Raw genomic sequence first — 12,408 nt, forward strand, 5'->3', positions numbered from 1 at the left:
TTGTCATCTGTACAAAGTTTGCTGAGGGTTTTAGGTGCCATGCAAATTTCTCAACCTACTGAGTGTTAAGAGGTGCTGTTGTGGCTTCTTCCGTCACACTGTTCTGATGTGGGAGTGTGGGTGGATCATTTCAGTTTGTCAGTGATGTGTACGCCGAGGAACTTGAAGCTTTCCACCTTCTCCACTGCAGTCCCGTCGATGTGGATAGGAGGGTGCTCCCTCTGCTGTTTCCTGAAGTCCACGATCATCTCCTTTATTTTGTTGACGTTGAGTGAGAGGTTATTTTCCTGGCACCACACTTCCAGAGCCCTCACATCCTCCCTGTAGGCTGTCTCGTCATTGTTGGTAATCAAGCCTACTACTGTTATGTCGTCTGCAAACTTGATGATTGGGTTGAAGGTGTGCGTGGCCACGCAGTCATAGGTGAACAGGGAGTACAGGAGGGGACTGAGCAGCGAAGTGGAGGTGTTGTTTCCTACCTTCACCACCTGGGGGCGGCCCGTCAGGAAGTCCAGGACCCAGTTGTACAGGGCGGGGTTCAGACCCAGGGCCTCGAGCTTAATGATGACCTTCGAGGGTACTATGGTGTTGAATGCTGAGCTATAGTCACTGAACAGAATTCTTACATAGGTATTCCTCTTGTCCAGATAGGATCGGGCAGTGTGCAGTGCGATGGCGATTGCATCGTCTGTGGATCTATTGGGGCGGTAAGCAAATTGAAGTGGGTCTAGGGTGACAGGTAAGGTAGAGGTGAAATGATCCTTGACTAATCTCTCAAAGCACTTCATGATGACGGAAGTGAGTGCTATGGGGGGATAGTCATTTAGTTCAGTTACCTTTGCTTTCTTGGGTACGGGAACAATAGTGGCCATCTTGAAGCATGTGGGACAGCAGACTGGGATAGGGAGAGATTGAATATACCTGTAAACTTATGCCGTTTGGGCCGGCAGCCTTGCGAGAGTTAACACACTTAAATGTCTTACTCATGTTGGCCACGGAGAAGGAGAGTCCACAGTCCTTGGTAGCGGGCTGCGTCGGTGGCACTGTGTTATCCTCAAAGCGGGTGAAGAAGGTGTTTAGCTTGTCCGGAAGCAAGACGTCGGTGTCCACGCCGTGGCTGGTTTTCCTTTTGCAGTCCGTGATCGTCTGTAGACCCTGCCACATACATCTCATGTCTGAGCCGTTGAATTGCGACTCCACTTTGTCTCTATACTGACGTTTTGCCTGTTTGATTCCCTTGCGGAGGGAATGACAACACTGTTTGTATTCTGCCATATTTCCCGTCACCTTGCCATGGTTAAATGCAGTGGTTCGCGCTTTCAGTTTTGCGCGAATGCTGCCATCTATCCACAATGCACATGATAAAAATGTCAACAATTATTACACTCCCAGAACCCCCATTCCCACCCTTTGTTGTATTGGGCCTAAATCTAGTCCAAATTACATTTAAGAGAAAGGTAGATATCATGACCTTGAAGCCTTATGGAAAGTTGTGTCACAGAGCAAAATACGATAGGTTTCAACCAGTTCCGGTGCGTGGGTAAAATCACTGGAGAAAGCCAAGCCCGAAAAATAAGCCATATTACAACCTATGTGTTGTGATAATTGCATTGTTTGCTCTATAACCTGTTAGTTAGTAATGCATTGCCTCCGTTGATATATAGGCCTAAGTCCGAGACAACTCAAGAAGGACACAGTTTGGCAAGTAATAAATTCAACCACACCTTTGTTTCATCACAAAACAAAACAGAGTAACATCTGTCGGTGGAGTCCAGTTGCATGGTCATCAAGTTAATGTTTCCGAAATTTTCGGACTACTAAACAACTATTGATTTAGAACACCGAGAGTTACTACAAGTTGCAAAGAAAACAGGAGCTGCCTCCACTATTCCAGCACCATTTCAACTACAAACTTCTTCACCAAATCACTGCAAGCTATGCTTAATCTAATAACAGTGACAACTAAAAGATCCCAAAAACAATTTTAGTCAATCAACGTAAGCTAAATACTGTATGTGGCTGTCCATGGTACTGAATTTCTGTGTGGTGTGTGTTGTGTGTGGTGTGTGTGTGTGTGTGTGTGTGTGTGTGTGTGTGTGTGTGTGTGTGTTGTGTGTGTGTGTGTGGTGTGTGTGGTGAACATGTTGACTCACCCTACTTGTAGAGAAAACGCCAATGCCACCCTCCTCTCTCATGGTGCGAAAAGGTCTAAGGACTCTGTCATAAAGTACACGCTTATGTAGTTTTTGTTGTTCCTAGGCGTACCTGGCTAAAATGCTGCTCGCTAGCCGAACTTCCTTTCATGGGGCAACGTGGGACCAGCTAGGTTAACATTAGCCTATAACTGCAATCTAGGCTACATACTTAACTTCCATCCTCTCAGGGCCCAGCGGCCAAATGTATGAATTTATGGTTGGATCAGAATTAGCATTATAATCATTGGCCAGTACGGAGAATGAAGTAAAACCACAAGTCCAAATCCCTATCTCACTACCAATGGCTAATTTAGGAAAGGCAAATTTTAGCAAGATAGTTAGCCACTGGAGGAAAACAACACAACGAGACGCAACAATTCAAGTTTTTTTCTGTCAATGGCATTTGACTTTTGATGTGATGTGATTGGTGTGAAGCCAATTCCAAACTTTCTTCCCTTGACACTTTTTTTGGGGGTGCTAGGACCATTCATTTGGTCTCCCGTTTTATCAAGGGAGGCAAAATTCCCCCTTGTTTCAATGCTATGGGCGGCAGCAATATCATACTCTTTTTGACCAGACAGCATCAGATAGATGGGCTACACATACAGAGACAGAGGGGCGCTGTTTCGCTCACTCGCTTTCTCCAGTGAGATACATTCTGCCTCTTGCAAATTGATGGACAATTATGAAACATAATATAATTATTATTATTTTTGCGTGTTATAATTGTGATTCTTATAACTATTKCAATAGATTTTGATTATTAGCCATACAGTTTCAGTTAATTAAAAGGGTTTTAGTATCTTACATTTTCTTCATCCATATTTGTGTTGAATTGCTCATGCGACTTTCTGTGGTTGGATGTAAATAGATTACGATGAATGGTTGGAAACCAAACTCGTCCTGGACATATTAACACGTCATGTATGTTGTACATGGTATCACAAAGGTGTGTAATCTTTTGATGAGGCCCACAAAAATGCTACCTATTCTATATCGCCCCCTCGATAACACAGTTGTGCCCTAAGCATMTATCTACACGAATGTTTTGCTGGTGTTAAAAATAACATAAATGACAAACAAATATCCACAAACCTAACTTCACACGATAAAAGCGAGGCAAGAAGCTAAAGAAAGGAAGTCACGATTAACAATTGAGACGTACCGCCGTTTTTCATTTGATAGGTTTCTGCCTCCCTCCAGTGGTTTACTTTAAATGATACACCTTGTTGGGGTCACTGGAGCTAATGGGAGGCTCTGCAGCAYAACACGTGACTCACATAATGCGGAAGAAATTGCGCGTGTTGAAGAAAGGCTGCAGAGACTCGTTTGAGAACATTTCTGGTTGCAGAAAAAAAAGTATTTGCTAGTTAAATGGTTGTGACAAGCTGAGCCTAGTAGTTCAGAAAATAGTCAAACCATGTCTTAGGGAGACACATTGTTTACTCGCCAGGCCAGCTGTCGATTATGTTTTGCTGGGAATGAATAGTTAGCTAGCGAACGTTTAAAATCACCCTTTGCCGCACCTGCTAGCTAATTGGAACGTTTCCCCAAGTGAATGGGGAAATGGACCCTACAACATTTTCAGGTTTGTAGAATTGTTATGTTAATGTTTTTATTGTCTGTAACGTCGACAAGCCTGACCCTGCCACTTGTAAGCTAACGGCTGGACAAATACCAATAGTTAGCTAAACTGCAAGGACTGGCAGCMCATTTTTGATCTTGTTTCACTAATTGGTGTTTTGACCAATCAGATGAGTTCTGCAAATATGTGCTTGGTCAAAAGATCAGAATTGGGCTGCCTGTCTAAACGCTGCCCATGAGACTTCACACTCACACTGTACTTTCAAACATAWAGCCATTTTTTTTACAGACTCAAATGCCACATGAAAACAGTGGAGAGTACTAACATGAGCTGTCTAACTTCCTCCTCTGGTGACAGGTCCCCATCTCCCTCTATCCTCCCTGCGTCTCCTGGTGCCACCACTACGTCTGATGTCTGCATCCATGTGGCAAGTGGCTCAGCAGCGTAACGTGATGCAGTATGGGAAGCTGGAGGAGTTTGTGACTCTGGTGACAGAGATGGTTCCGGAGCTCCTGACGTTCAAGCAGAGGGTCCAACTCATCCTGGGACTGAGAGCGAGGGTGAGACCGGTGGAAGTGCTGAGAGTTAGGAATGGTGTACGCTGTAGGGGTCAGGAGAATAACATTTTAAAAAGTCTACCACTTAAGTATGATGAAAGGGTTTACCTAGTCATTTGCACGACTGAATGTATTCAACCGAAATGTGTCTTCCGCATTTAACCTAACCCCTCTGAATCAGAGACAAGGGATGCTGACAGAAGATCGCTCTCATCACAATTTACTCAACTTCTGTTGACTCATGATCAGTTACATATTTGACTGTTTGTTTCCTCAGTATATAAATTGTTCAGGCAACTCTTATTAATGCATACATCTTCTGTGTCAGCTGGTTCTTGAATTGTGTCGTGATGTGGAGTCTAACCCAGCTGGCTACAAAATCATCCAGCCCCACCTGGACAGAATCCATTCATGCACAACACATAAAGGGGTAAGTAACCTGTAATATGTGTAAAACACACCAGTCTGGTAATGGCAAGTCTGCTTTACCTAGTTCTCATTGTAGATGGTTACAGTTGTTTTGTGTGTGATTTACATATTCAGAGCAAAGACACAGAAGTGGAGGCCTCAAAGGATAACTTTGTGGATCTGGTTCAAACTCTGCTAGAAGACTCAATGAAGAGGGAACACTTTTTTCAGGTGAGATATCTAACATCTTGATGTCATAAATCCCTCTTTCAAATCAAAGTTTATTTGTCACGTGCACCGAAAACGAGTGTAGACCTTATAGTGAAATGCTTACTTACAGGCTCTAACCAACAGTGCAAAAAAGGTATTAGGTGAAYAATAGGTAAGTAAAGAAATAGTGAAAAATAACAGTAGCGAGGCTACATACAGGCACCGGTTAGTCGGACTGATTGAGGTAGTATGTACATGAATGTATAGTTAAAGCGACTATGCATATATGATAAACAGAGAATAGCAGCAGCGTAAAAGAGGGGTGGGACACACAATGCAAAKAGTCCGGGTAGCCATTTGATTACYTGTTCCAGAGTCTTATGGCTTGGGGGTAAAAACTGTTGAGAAGCCTTTTTGTCCTTGACTTGGCACTCCGGTACCTCTTGCCATGCGGTAGTAGAGAGAAAAGTMTATGACTGGGGTGGCTGGGGTCTTTGACAATTTTTAGGGCCTTCCTCTGACACCGCCTGGTGTAGAGGTCCTGCATGGCAGGCAGCTTAGCCCCAGTGATGTATTGGGCCGTACGCACTACCCTCTAGTGCCTTGCGGTTGGAGGCCGAGCAATTGCCGTACCAGGCAGTGATGCAACCAGTCAGGATGCTCTCGGTGTTGCAGCTGTAGAACCTTTTGAGGATCTGTGGACCCATGCCAAATCTTTTTMGTTTCCTGAGGGGGAATAGGCTTTGTCGTGCCCTCTTCACGACTGTCTTRGTGTGTTTGGACCGTTCTAGTTTGTTGGTGATGTGGACACCAAGGAACTTACAGCTATCAACCTGYTCCACTACAGCCCCGTCGATGAGAATGGGGGCGTGCTCGGTCCTCCTTTTCCTGTAGTCCACAATCATCTCTTTAGTCTTTGTTACGTTGAGGGATAGGTTGTTATTCTGGCATYACCCGGCCAGGTCTCTGACCTCCTTCCTATAGGCTGTCTTGTCGGTGATCAGGCCTACCACTGTTGTGTCGTCTGCAAACTTAATGATGGTGTTGGAGTTGTGCCTGGCCGTGCAGTCGTGGGTGAACAGGGAGTACAGGAGGGGACTGAGCATGCACCCCTGGGGGGCTYCAGTGTTGAGGATCAGCGTGGCAGATGTGTTGCTGCCTACCCTCACCACCTGGGGGCGGCCCGTCAGGAAATCCAGGATCCAGTTGCGGAGGAGGCTTTTATCCCAGGATCCTTAGCTTAGTGATGAGCTTTGAGGGTACTATGATGTTGAACGCTGAGCTGTAGTCAATGAATAGCATTCTCACATAGGTGTTCCTTTTGTCCAGGTGGGAAAGGGCATTGTRGAGTGCAATAGAGATTGCATCATCTGTGGACCTGTTTGGGYGGTATGCAAATTGGAGTGGGTCTAGGGTTTCTGGGATAATGGTGTTGCTGTGAGCCATTACCAGCCTTTCAAAGCACTTCATGGCTGTGGACGTGAGTGCTACGGGTCTGTTGTCATTTAGGCAGGTTGCCTTGGTGTTATTGGACACAGGGACTATGGTGGTCTGCTTGAAAAATTTTGGTATTACAGACTCAATCAGGGACATGTTGAAAATGTCAGTGAAGACACYTGCCAGTTGGTCAGCAMATGCCYGGAGCACACGTCCTGGTAATCCGTCTGGCCCCGCAGCCTTGTKAATGTTGACCTGTTTAAAGGTCTTACTCACGHCGGCTACGGAGAGSGTGATCACACAGTCGTCCGGAACAGCTGAWGCTCTCATGCATGCCTCAGTGTTGCTTGCCTCGAAGCGAGCATAGAAGTGATTTAACTCATCTGGTAGGCTTGTGTCACTGGGCAGCTCGTGGCTGTGCTTCCCTTTGTAGTCTGTAATAGTTTGCAAGCCCTGCCACATAAGACGAGTGTCGGAGCCGGTGTAGTACGATTCAATCTTAGCCCTGTATTTTGCCTGTTTGATGGTTCGTCACAGGGCATAGCAGGAATTCTTATAAGCTTCTGGGTTAGAGTCCCTCACCTTGAAAGTGTGCGCCAAATAGCTTCTGGTTGGGGTATGTACGTACAGTCACTGTGGGGACGACGTCCTCGATGCACTTATTGATAAAGCCAGTGACTGATGTGGTGTACTCCTCAATGCCATTGGATGAATCCCAGAACATGTTCCAGTCTGCGATAGCAAAACAGTCCTGTAGTTTAGCATCTGCTTCATCTGACCACTTTTTTATAGACCGAGTCACTGGTGCTTCCTGCTTTAATTTTTTCCTGTAAGCAGGAATCAGGAGGATAGAGTTGTGGTCGGATTTACCAAAACAGAGGGCGAGGAAGAGCTTTGTACGCGTCTCTGTGTGTGGAGTACAGGTGATRTAGAATTGTATTCCCTCCGGTTGCACATTTAACATGTTGATAGAAATTAGGTAGAACTGATTTAAGTTTCCCTGCATTAAAGTCTCCGGCCACTAGGAGCGCTGCCTCTGGGTGAGTGGTTTCCTGTTTGCTTATTTTCTTATACAGCTGACTGAGTGTGGTCTTAGTGCCAGCATCCGTCTGTGGTGGTAAATAAACAGCCACACAAAGTATAGCTGAAAACTCTCTAGGCAAGTAGTGTGGCCTGCAATATATCACAAGATACTCTACTTCAGGCAAGCAAAATCTAGAGACTTCCTTAGATTTYGTGCACCAGCTGTTGTTTACAAATATGCACACACCGCCMCCCTTCGTCTKACCGGAGTGAGCTGTTCTATCTTGCCGGTGCAGCGTATATCCCGCTAGCTGAATATCCATGTYGTCATTCAGCCACGATTCCGTGAAACATAGGATATTACAGTTTTTGATGTCCCGTTGGTAGGATATTGGTGATCGTACCTCGTCTAATTTATTGTCCAATGATTGCACGTTGGCAAGTAATATTGACGGTAACGACAGCTTTCCCACTCGCCTTTTGCGGATTCTTACGAGGCATCCCGCTCTGTGTCCTCTGTACCTGCGTCTCTTCCTCTTGCAAATAACTGGGATGTTGGCCTTGTCAGGTGTTCGGAGAATGTYCTGCTTGTTGAAGAAAAAAATCTTCATCTAATCCGAGGTGAGTGATCGCTGTCCTGATATCCAGAAGCTMTTTTTTGCCGTAAGATACGGTGGCAGAAACAATATGTACGAAATAAGTTTCAAATTCCACGAAATAAAACGCATAATAGCACAATTGGTTGGGCGCCCGTAAAACTGCTGCCATTTCTTCCGGCGCCATTTTCTGTTCAAAGGACTAGTATGACTTCATGGCAAATATTGAATATGATTATATTTCTACATATGCCTTGGCTAAAACCACTTGACTCTCCCTTTCTATCTCTGTGTTAAAGGAGGTGTTCCCTGTACAGTACAGCACTAGGTATGACACAGCGCTGCAGATACTGGTGTGGCAGTTCTTTGACAGACTGGAGGAGATGATGCCAGTGCCCAGCTTTACACAGGTACTGACTCCATCTCCATCCTATTACATCATCTAAAATATGTTGACATTCATTTGTACACTTGCTTAAAATGTAGGATTTATTGTCATTTTAAAGGACCCTATTCCATGAATAAATAAACAATGGGGTAGTGGCTAGGGGTCATGTGGGATTGGACTGCGCTTTTCTCTGTTTTTCAGACATGCTTATTCTTCTCTCCCTCTCAGACAGCATCCATTCTCAACCTGACCCCTACAGACCTGGAAGAGTGTCAGCAGTCTTTCTCTGATCCTGAGCATCTGAAGACCCTGCTGCAGCATCATAGAAATCTGGGGCACCTAAAAAAAGGTTAGGATCCCTCAGGTGATCTATTTGAACTTGTTAACCTCTGGGTGAAATATCTGTGGGCGATTTTCCTGAAAGAGAATTTGGAGTTATTTGGATTCTCTCTCTCTGGTTAGGTTTCCATCTAATTGGCGACAGATTTTCATGCGAATATTCAAAAATCTGCATAAAGAACATGTTCCCATCAGTGGTGTTTCCACCAAACTGTGTTAATGCGGATATACAAGTCAGTGATGCAGTGCATGCACACTATACCTTAAGTTTTCATGTCCCGAATAAAAATCTAAAGTTCAATGTGTTTCCATCGCATTTTCAACATCACCGATAGTTTTGTCACAMATGTGCCAGCCAACAGCTCGCAGATACAGTGCAGGTAGGCTAGTCTACATGAGAATATTATGCATAAGAGCAAGGAATATTTGTATTTGTCGAATGGCAGCTTAGCATCGACCATCATGTCACCACAATAAGACCCTCTATTTATTGGAAAGGAGCATCAAGCTCTGCACTGTGCATTTTCACCAACCTGTGAAGTTCATTTATTTCATCTGTAGCTTAATAAACTGCATGGTTTCCCGAGTTGTAGTGGGAAGACCACACACCATATCACATGACCAAGTTTACTTCGATTTGGTGGTTACTATATTAATATTTGTGCATAAAGACGTTTCTCCCATAATACATTTTCTTTCACCAAAAAATCCCACCTTGTCAAATGAACAAATTATCTATGCATTTATAAAAAAGAGCTGTCCTGATTTTACATTTTATATACGGTATGACTTGCATAAAAACTGTGGATGTAAATGTGGTTTCTCTTCCAGATTTTTTGTTCTATGACTCTGATAACATCCTGTCCACGTTGTCCTTCCTCGCTCCCTCACTGAAGTCTAAACATACCAAAAGAGGCATAGAAGAAGGCACGGTGAAGAACGAGAGCGATGTGAGGAGAAAGGGAGAGAAGGAAGAGGCTGAAGGACCGAAAGAACAGGAGCGTGGCGAGGAGGGACAGCAAGAAGTCAGTGGGGAGGACGAAGACGCCAATGAGGGAAGTGATGAGGGCGCTGAAAGACTGGAAGGGGCTGGGGAATCCTCTGGGAACTCTGGGCAGCAGAAACAGCCAGCATTAGTGGCCATCAATGGTAAGGAAATTCAGGGCGGAATACATTGCATACATCCATACACTGGCGAACTGAGTTGGTGAAGTTGATTACTTTGTCCARTAGTAGAGTGGGGTCAGTAGTAGGGCTGTTGCGGTGACCGTATTAGCGCCACACTGGCGGTCACGAGTCATGAAGGCAGTCAAATTCCTCGTGACTGCTTAGTCACGGTAATTAGGCTTCTCCAAGCTCTGATGCTGCTGCTGGTCATTAGTAGCCTACCAAACTTGCTATCTGCCTTGTACTCAGCACTCTATTTTCCCTCTAATCACCCTAACATCARTGCAAATATAATCGAAAATCTAATCAAACACTTCATGAGCTCATGTTGCGCAACATTTCTATMGGCTATGTAATTGCTCAAGAAAATAGTGATGGCCTCTACTAAAAAGAGGATCCCATCAGCTTTTTATAGGCTAGGCCTACTATTTTTATTTTTCCACTTTCCTAATATTAAGCAAATTGCATATATTTACAATAGGAGTATTTCCTACCTGGCTGGGATGAAAATGAACCACGCGAAAAGCGTCCTCCATTCACTACTTAAGTGCATAGATGACATGTACTTTTTCGATACAGGTGCATGATAATGGTCCATTCGAAATCMAAACAAATTTCACACAYATTATTTAGTATATGTAAAGACAAGATTAAATCAAGAATATTCTGATGGGTGACAATATTAGCCTATCACTTGATGAATGAATGATGCCCAGCATAAGAAACAATGCTTTTTTTTTTGCCGACTTTTTCGAATCATGGTTGTGCACATCATCATGTAGCCTAGCACATATGCCTATATGTTTTAATAAGGTTTGTATCACAACTAAAGTGGCCAAATAACTTAAAAATAAGCACATTAATCCGCTTTACAAGGGGTGTAGAGCCTAACTGGCATACATAAGCAGCACGTGAGTTTCAAATTTGGGGAAGATAATTTTCACCATTTTTAAAAATGCATTTTTATAATAAAAGCATTACATGCATAATTGCATTTGCGGTCACTTTTGATAATGGTGTTTTCCTGCTAATGCAACATTTGCGCTTATAGCGTACTACTGTRGGGGTTAGTAGATTGACATAGGCTAGTGCTTTTGATGTTTGTTAGATCTACTCATCTTGTTGGCTGACAAAGTAAATGTGGATAGTACTTCCAATATCTTCAATATGCACCYCGGAATTGGATCAGGACGCACGCACTTGCATCCCCGATGTGTGTGTCTTCACTTGTAGCCTGTGAGAAAGACCTGATCACGTGATGGAGAGCCATGTGAGTGAGAGGTGATTCGGAGTGCTCCGCACTCTGGGAGRAGGGCACAATGGCCACTGGCCGCAAAAGGCATGGATTTTTTTAGGGTGCATTACAGCCACACAAAGGGGATGCCACCGTGAAATTCGAGGCATTTTTGAGTGCTTGTCAAATTGGGAATGGATTCTGGAATGGACACTGATCAAGTGTGTACAGCCTGCGCAAAAAACAAAGCAGAGCTCATGCCTTTCAAGCAACTTTTTTTCAAATCATTAGAGATGCATCATGCAGCCTTACAATGTATTACAAATCTAAACATATAGCCCAACGTTTGTAGAACAACTAAAGTTACATTAACTCGAAATTAAGCATATAGGAGTACTTATTTCTTTGTTAACCTCTCAACACAGAATAGTTGCACGTGTGCACTCCCATCGTTTGCAGAAAATAGCCTTTCTATTTTATTCAGCTTTGTTCAATTGTATTCTTAATACTATAAAATAATGCCATGGAATTCTAAGCAAATCTTGTCTGCTAAATTAACTAGTGTAGCCCACAGCTATTTGGCATAGCCACATCAGGACCTAACATAAGGACAACTCAGGATGCTCTTCTGAAATAGACTGCATTTTCTTCATATCATGTTTCTTTAGACCTGTCTAAAATAAATAATGGATTTATTGTGAWGGTGTTGGCTATATTACATGGCTTTATTAGACTTTATTTGCTTGACAATCATCGGCTGACAATTTTGTGACCGCCACAGCCCTAGTCGGTAGTCACTTTTATTTTTAAACATTTCTTACTGCACTACTCCACTAGTTTTGATCTATTTAGTGCACAGATTCGATAATTGCACAGATTTCTGCATGAATAAAATATAAATCTTTATTTTATCGCCTCATCGGCTACTGACAACAATCTGCAATGGAACTTTGAAGTCAGCAGTCCTTATTTCACTTTGTGTTTTCTACCTGCAGGACAAGCTAAAGCCAAGYCCCCCCAGTCCCAGGGCTTTTCCTGCTCACAGTGCCAGTTCTCCAACAGGAGATGGCTCACCCTTCAGGAGCACATCAAGAAGAACCATCCAAAGGAGGACAGTGGGATCCTGGGCTCTGGAGAAGCTGGAGCTGAGAACAACGTCMTGCCTGTCAGTGAGACGGAAAGCTCCTCAGCCAAGAAGACCAGGAAGAACAAGTACATCTGCTCCCAGTGTGGGAAGGGTCACAAATGTTCATATGAGCTGAGACGACA

The 12,408-nt window shown here is 43.9% G+C and overlaps 1 protein-coding gene across 2 annotated transcripts in view; it reads left to right on the forward strand.

The window, feature by feature from the left end:
- Positions 1-3,456: 3,456 nt before the first annotated feature.
- LOC111960188 (zinc finger protein 892-like) overlaps positions 3,457-12,408 on the forward strand; it is an 83,021-nt gene continuing 74,069 nt past the window's right edge. Inside the window, exons 1-8 of one of the 2 annotated variants that reach the window (XM_023982082.2) lie at positions 3,457-3,783; positions 4,138-4,340; positions 4,666-4,767; positions 4,881-4,976; positions 8,311-8,421; positions 8,628-8,748; positions 9,570-9,887; positions 12,135-12,408. The exon at positions 12,135-12,408 is cut by the window's right edge and continues 93 nt beyond it. In XM_023982082.2, coding sequence (XP_023837850.1) covers positions 3,762-3,783; positions 4,138-4,340; positions 4,666-4,767; positions 4,881-4,976; positions 8,311-8,421; positions 8,628-8,748; positions 9,570-9,887; positions 12,135-12,408 — 1,247 coding nt within the window. In that variant the 5' untranslated portion in view covers positions 3,457-3,761. The remainder of the gene's footprint in view (positions 3,784-4,137; positions 4,341-4,665; positions 4,768-4,880; positions 4,977-8,310; positions 8,422-8,627; positions 8,749-9,569; positions 9,888-12,134) is intronic. The other variant, XM_070437948.1, reaches the window with a different exon arrangement.

The sequence above is a fragment of the Salvelinus sp. IW2-2015 genome, linkage group LG37 (genome assembly GCF_002910315.2).
Source record: "Salvelinus sp. IW2-2015 linkage group LG37, ASM291031v2, whole genome shotgun sequence".
Lineage (NCBI taxonomy): Eukaryota > Metazoa > Chordata > Actinopteri > Salmoniformes > Salmonidae > Salvelinus > Salvelinus sp. IW2-2015.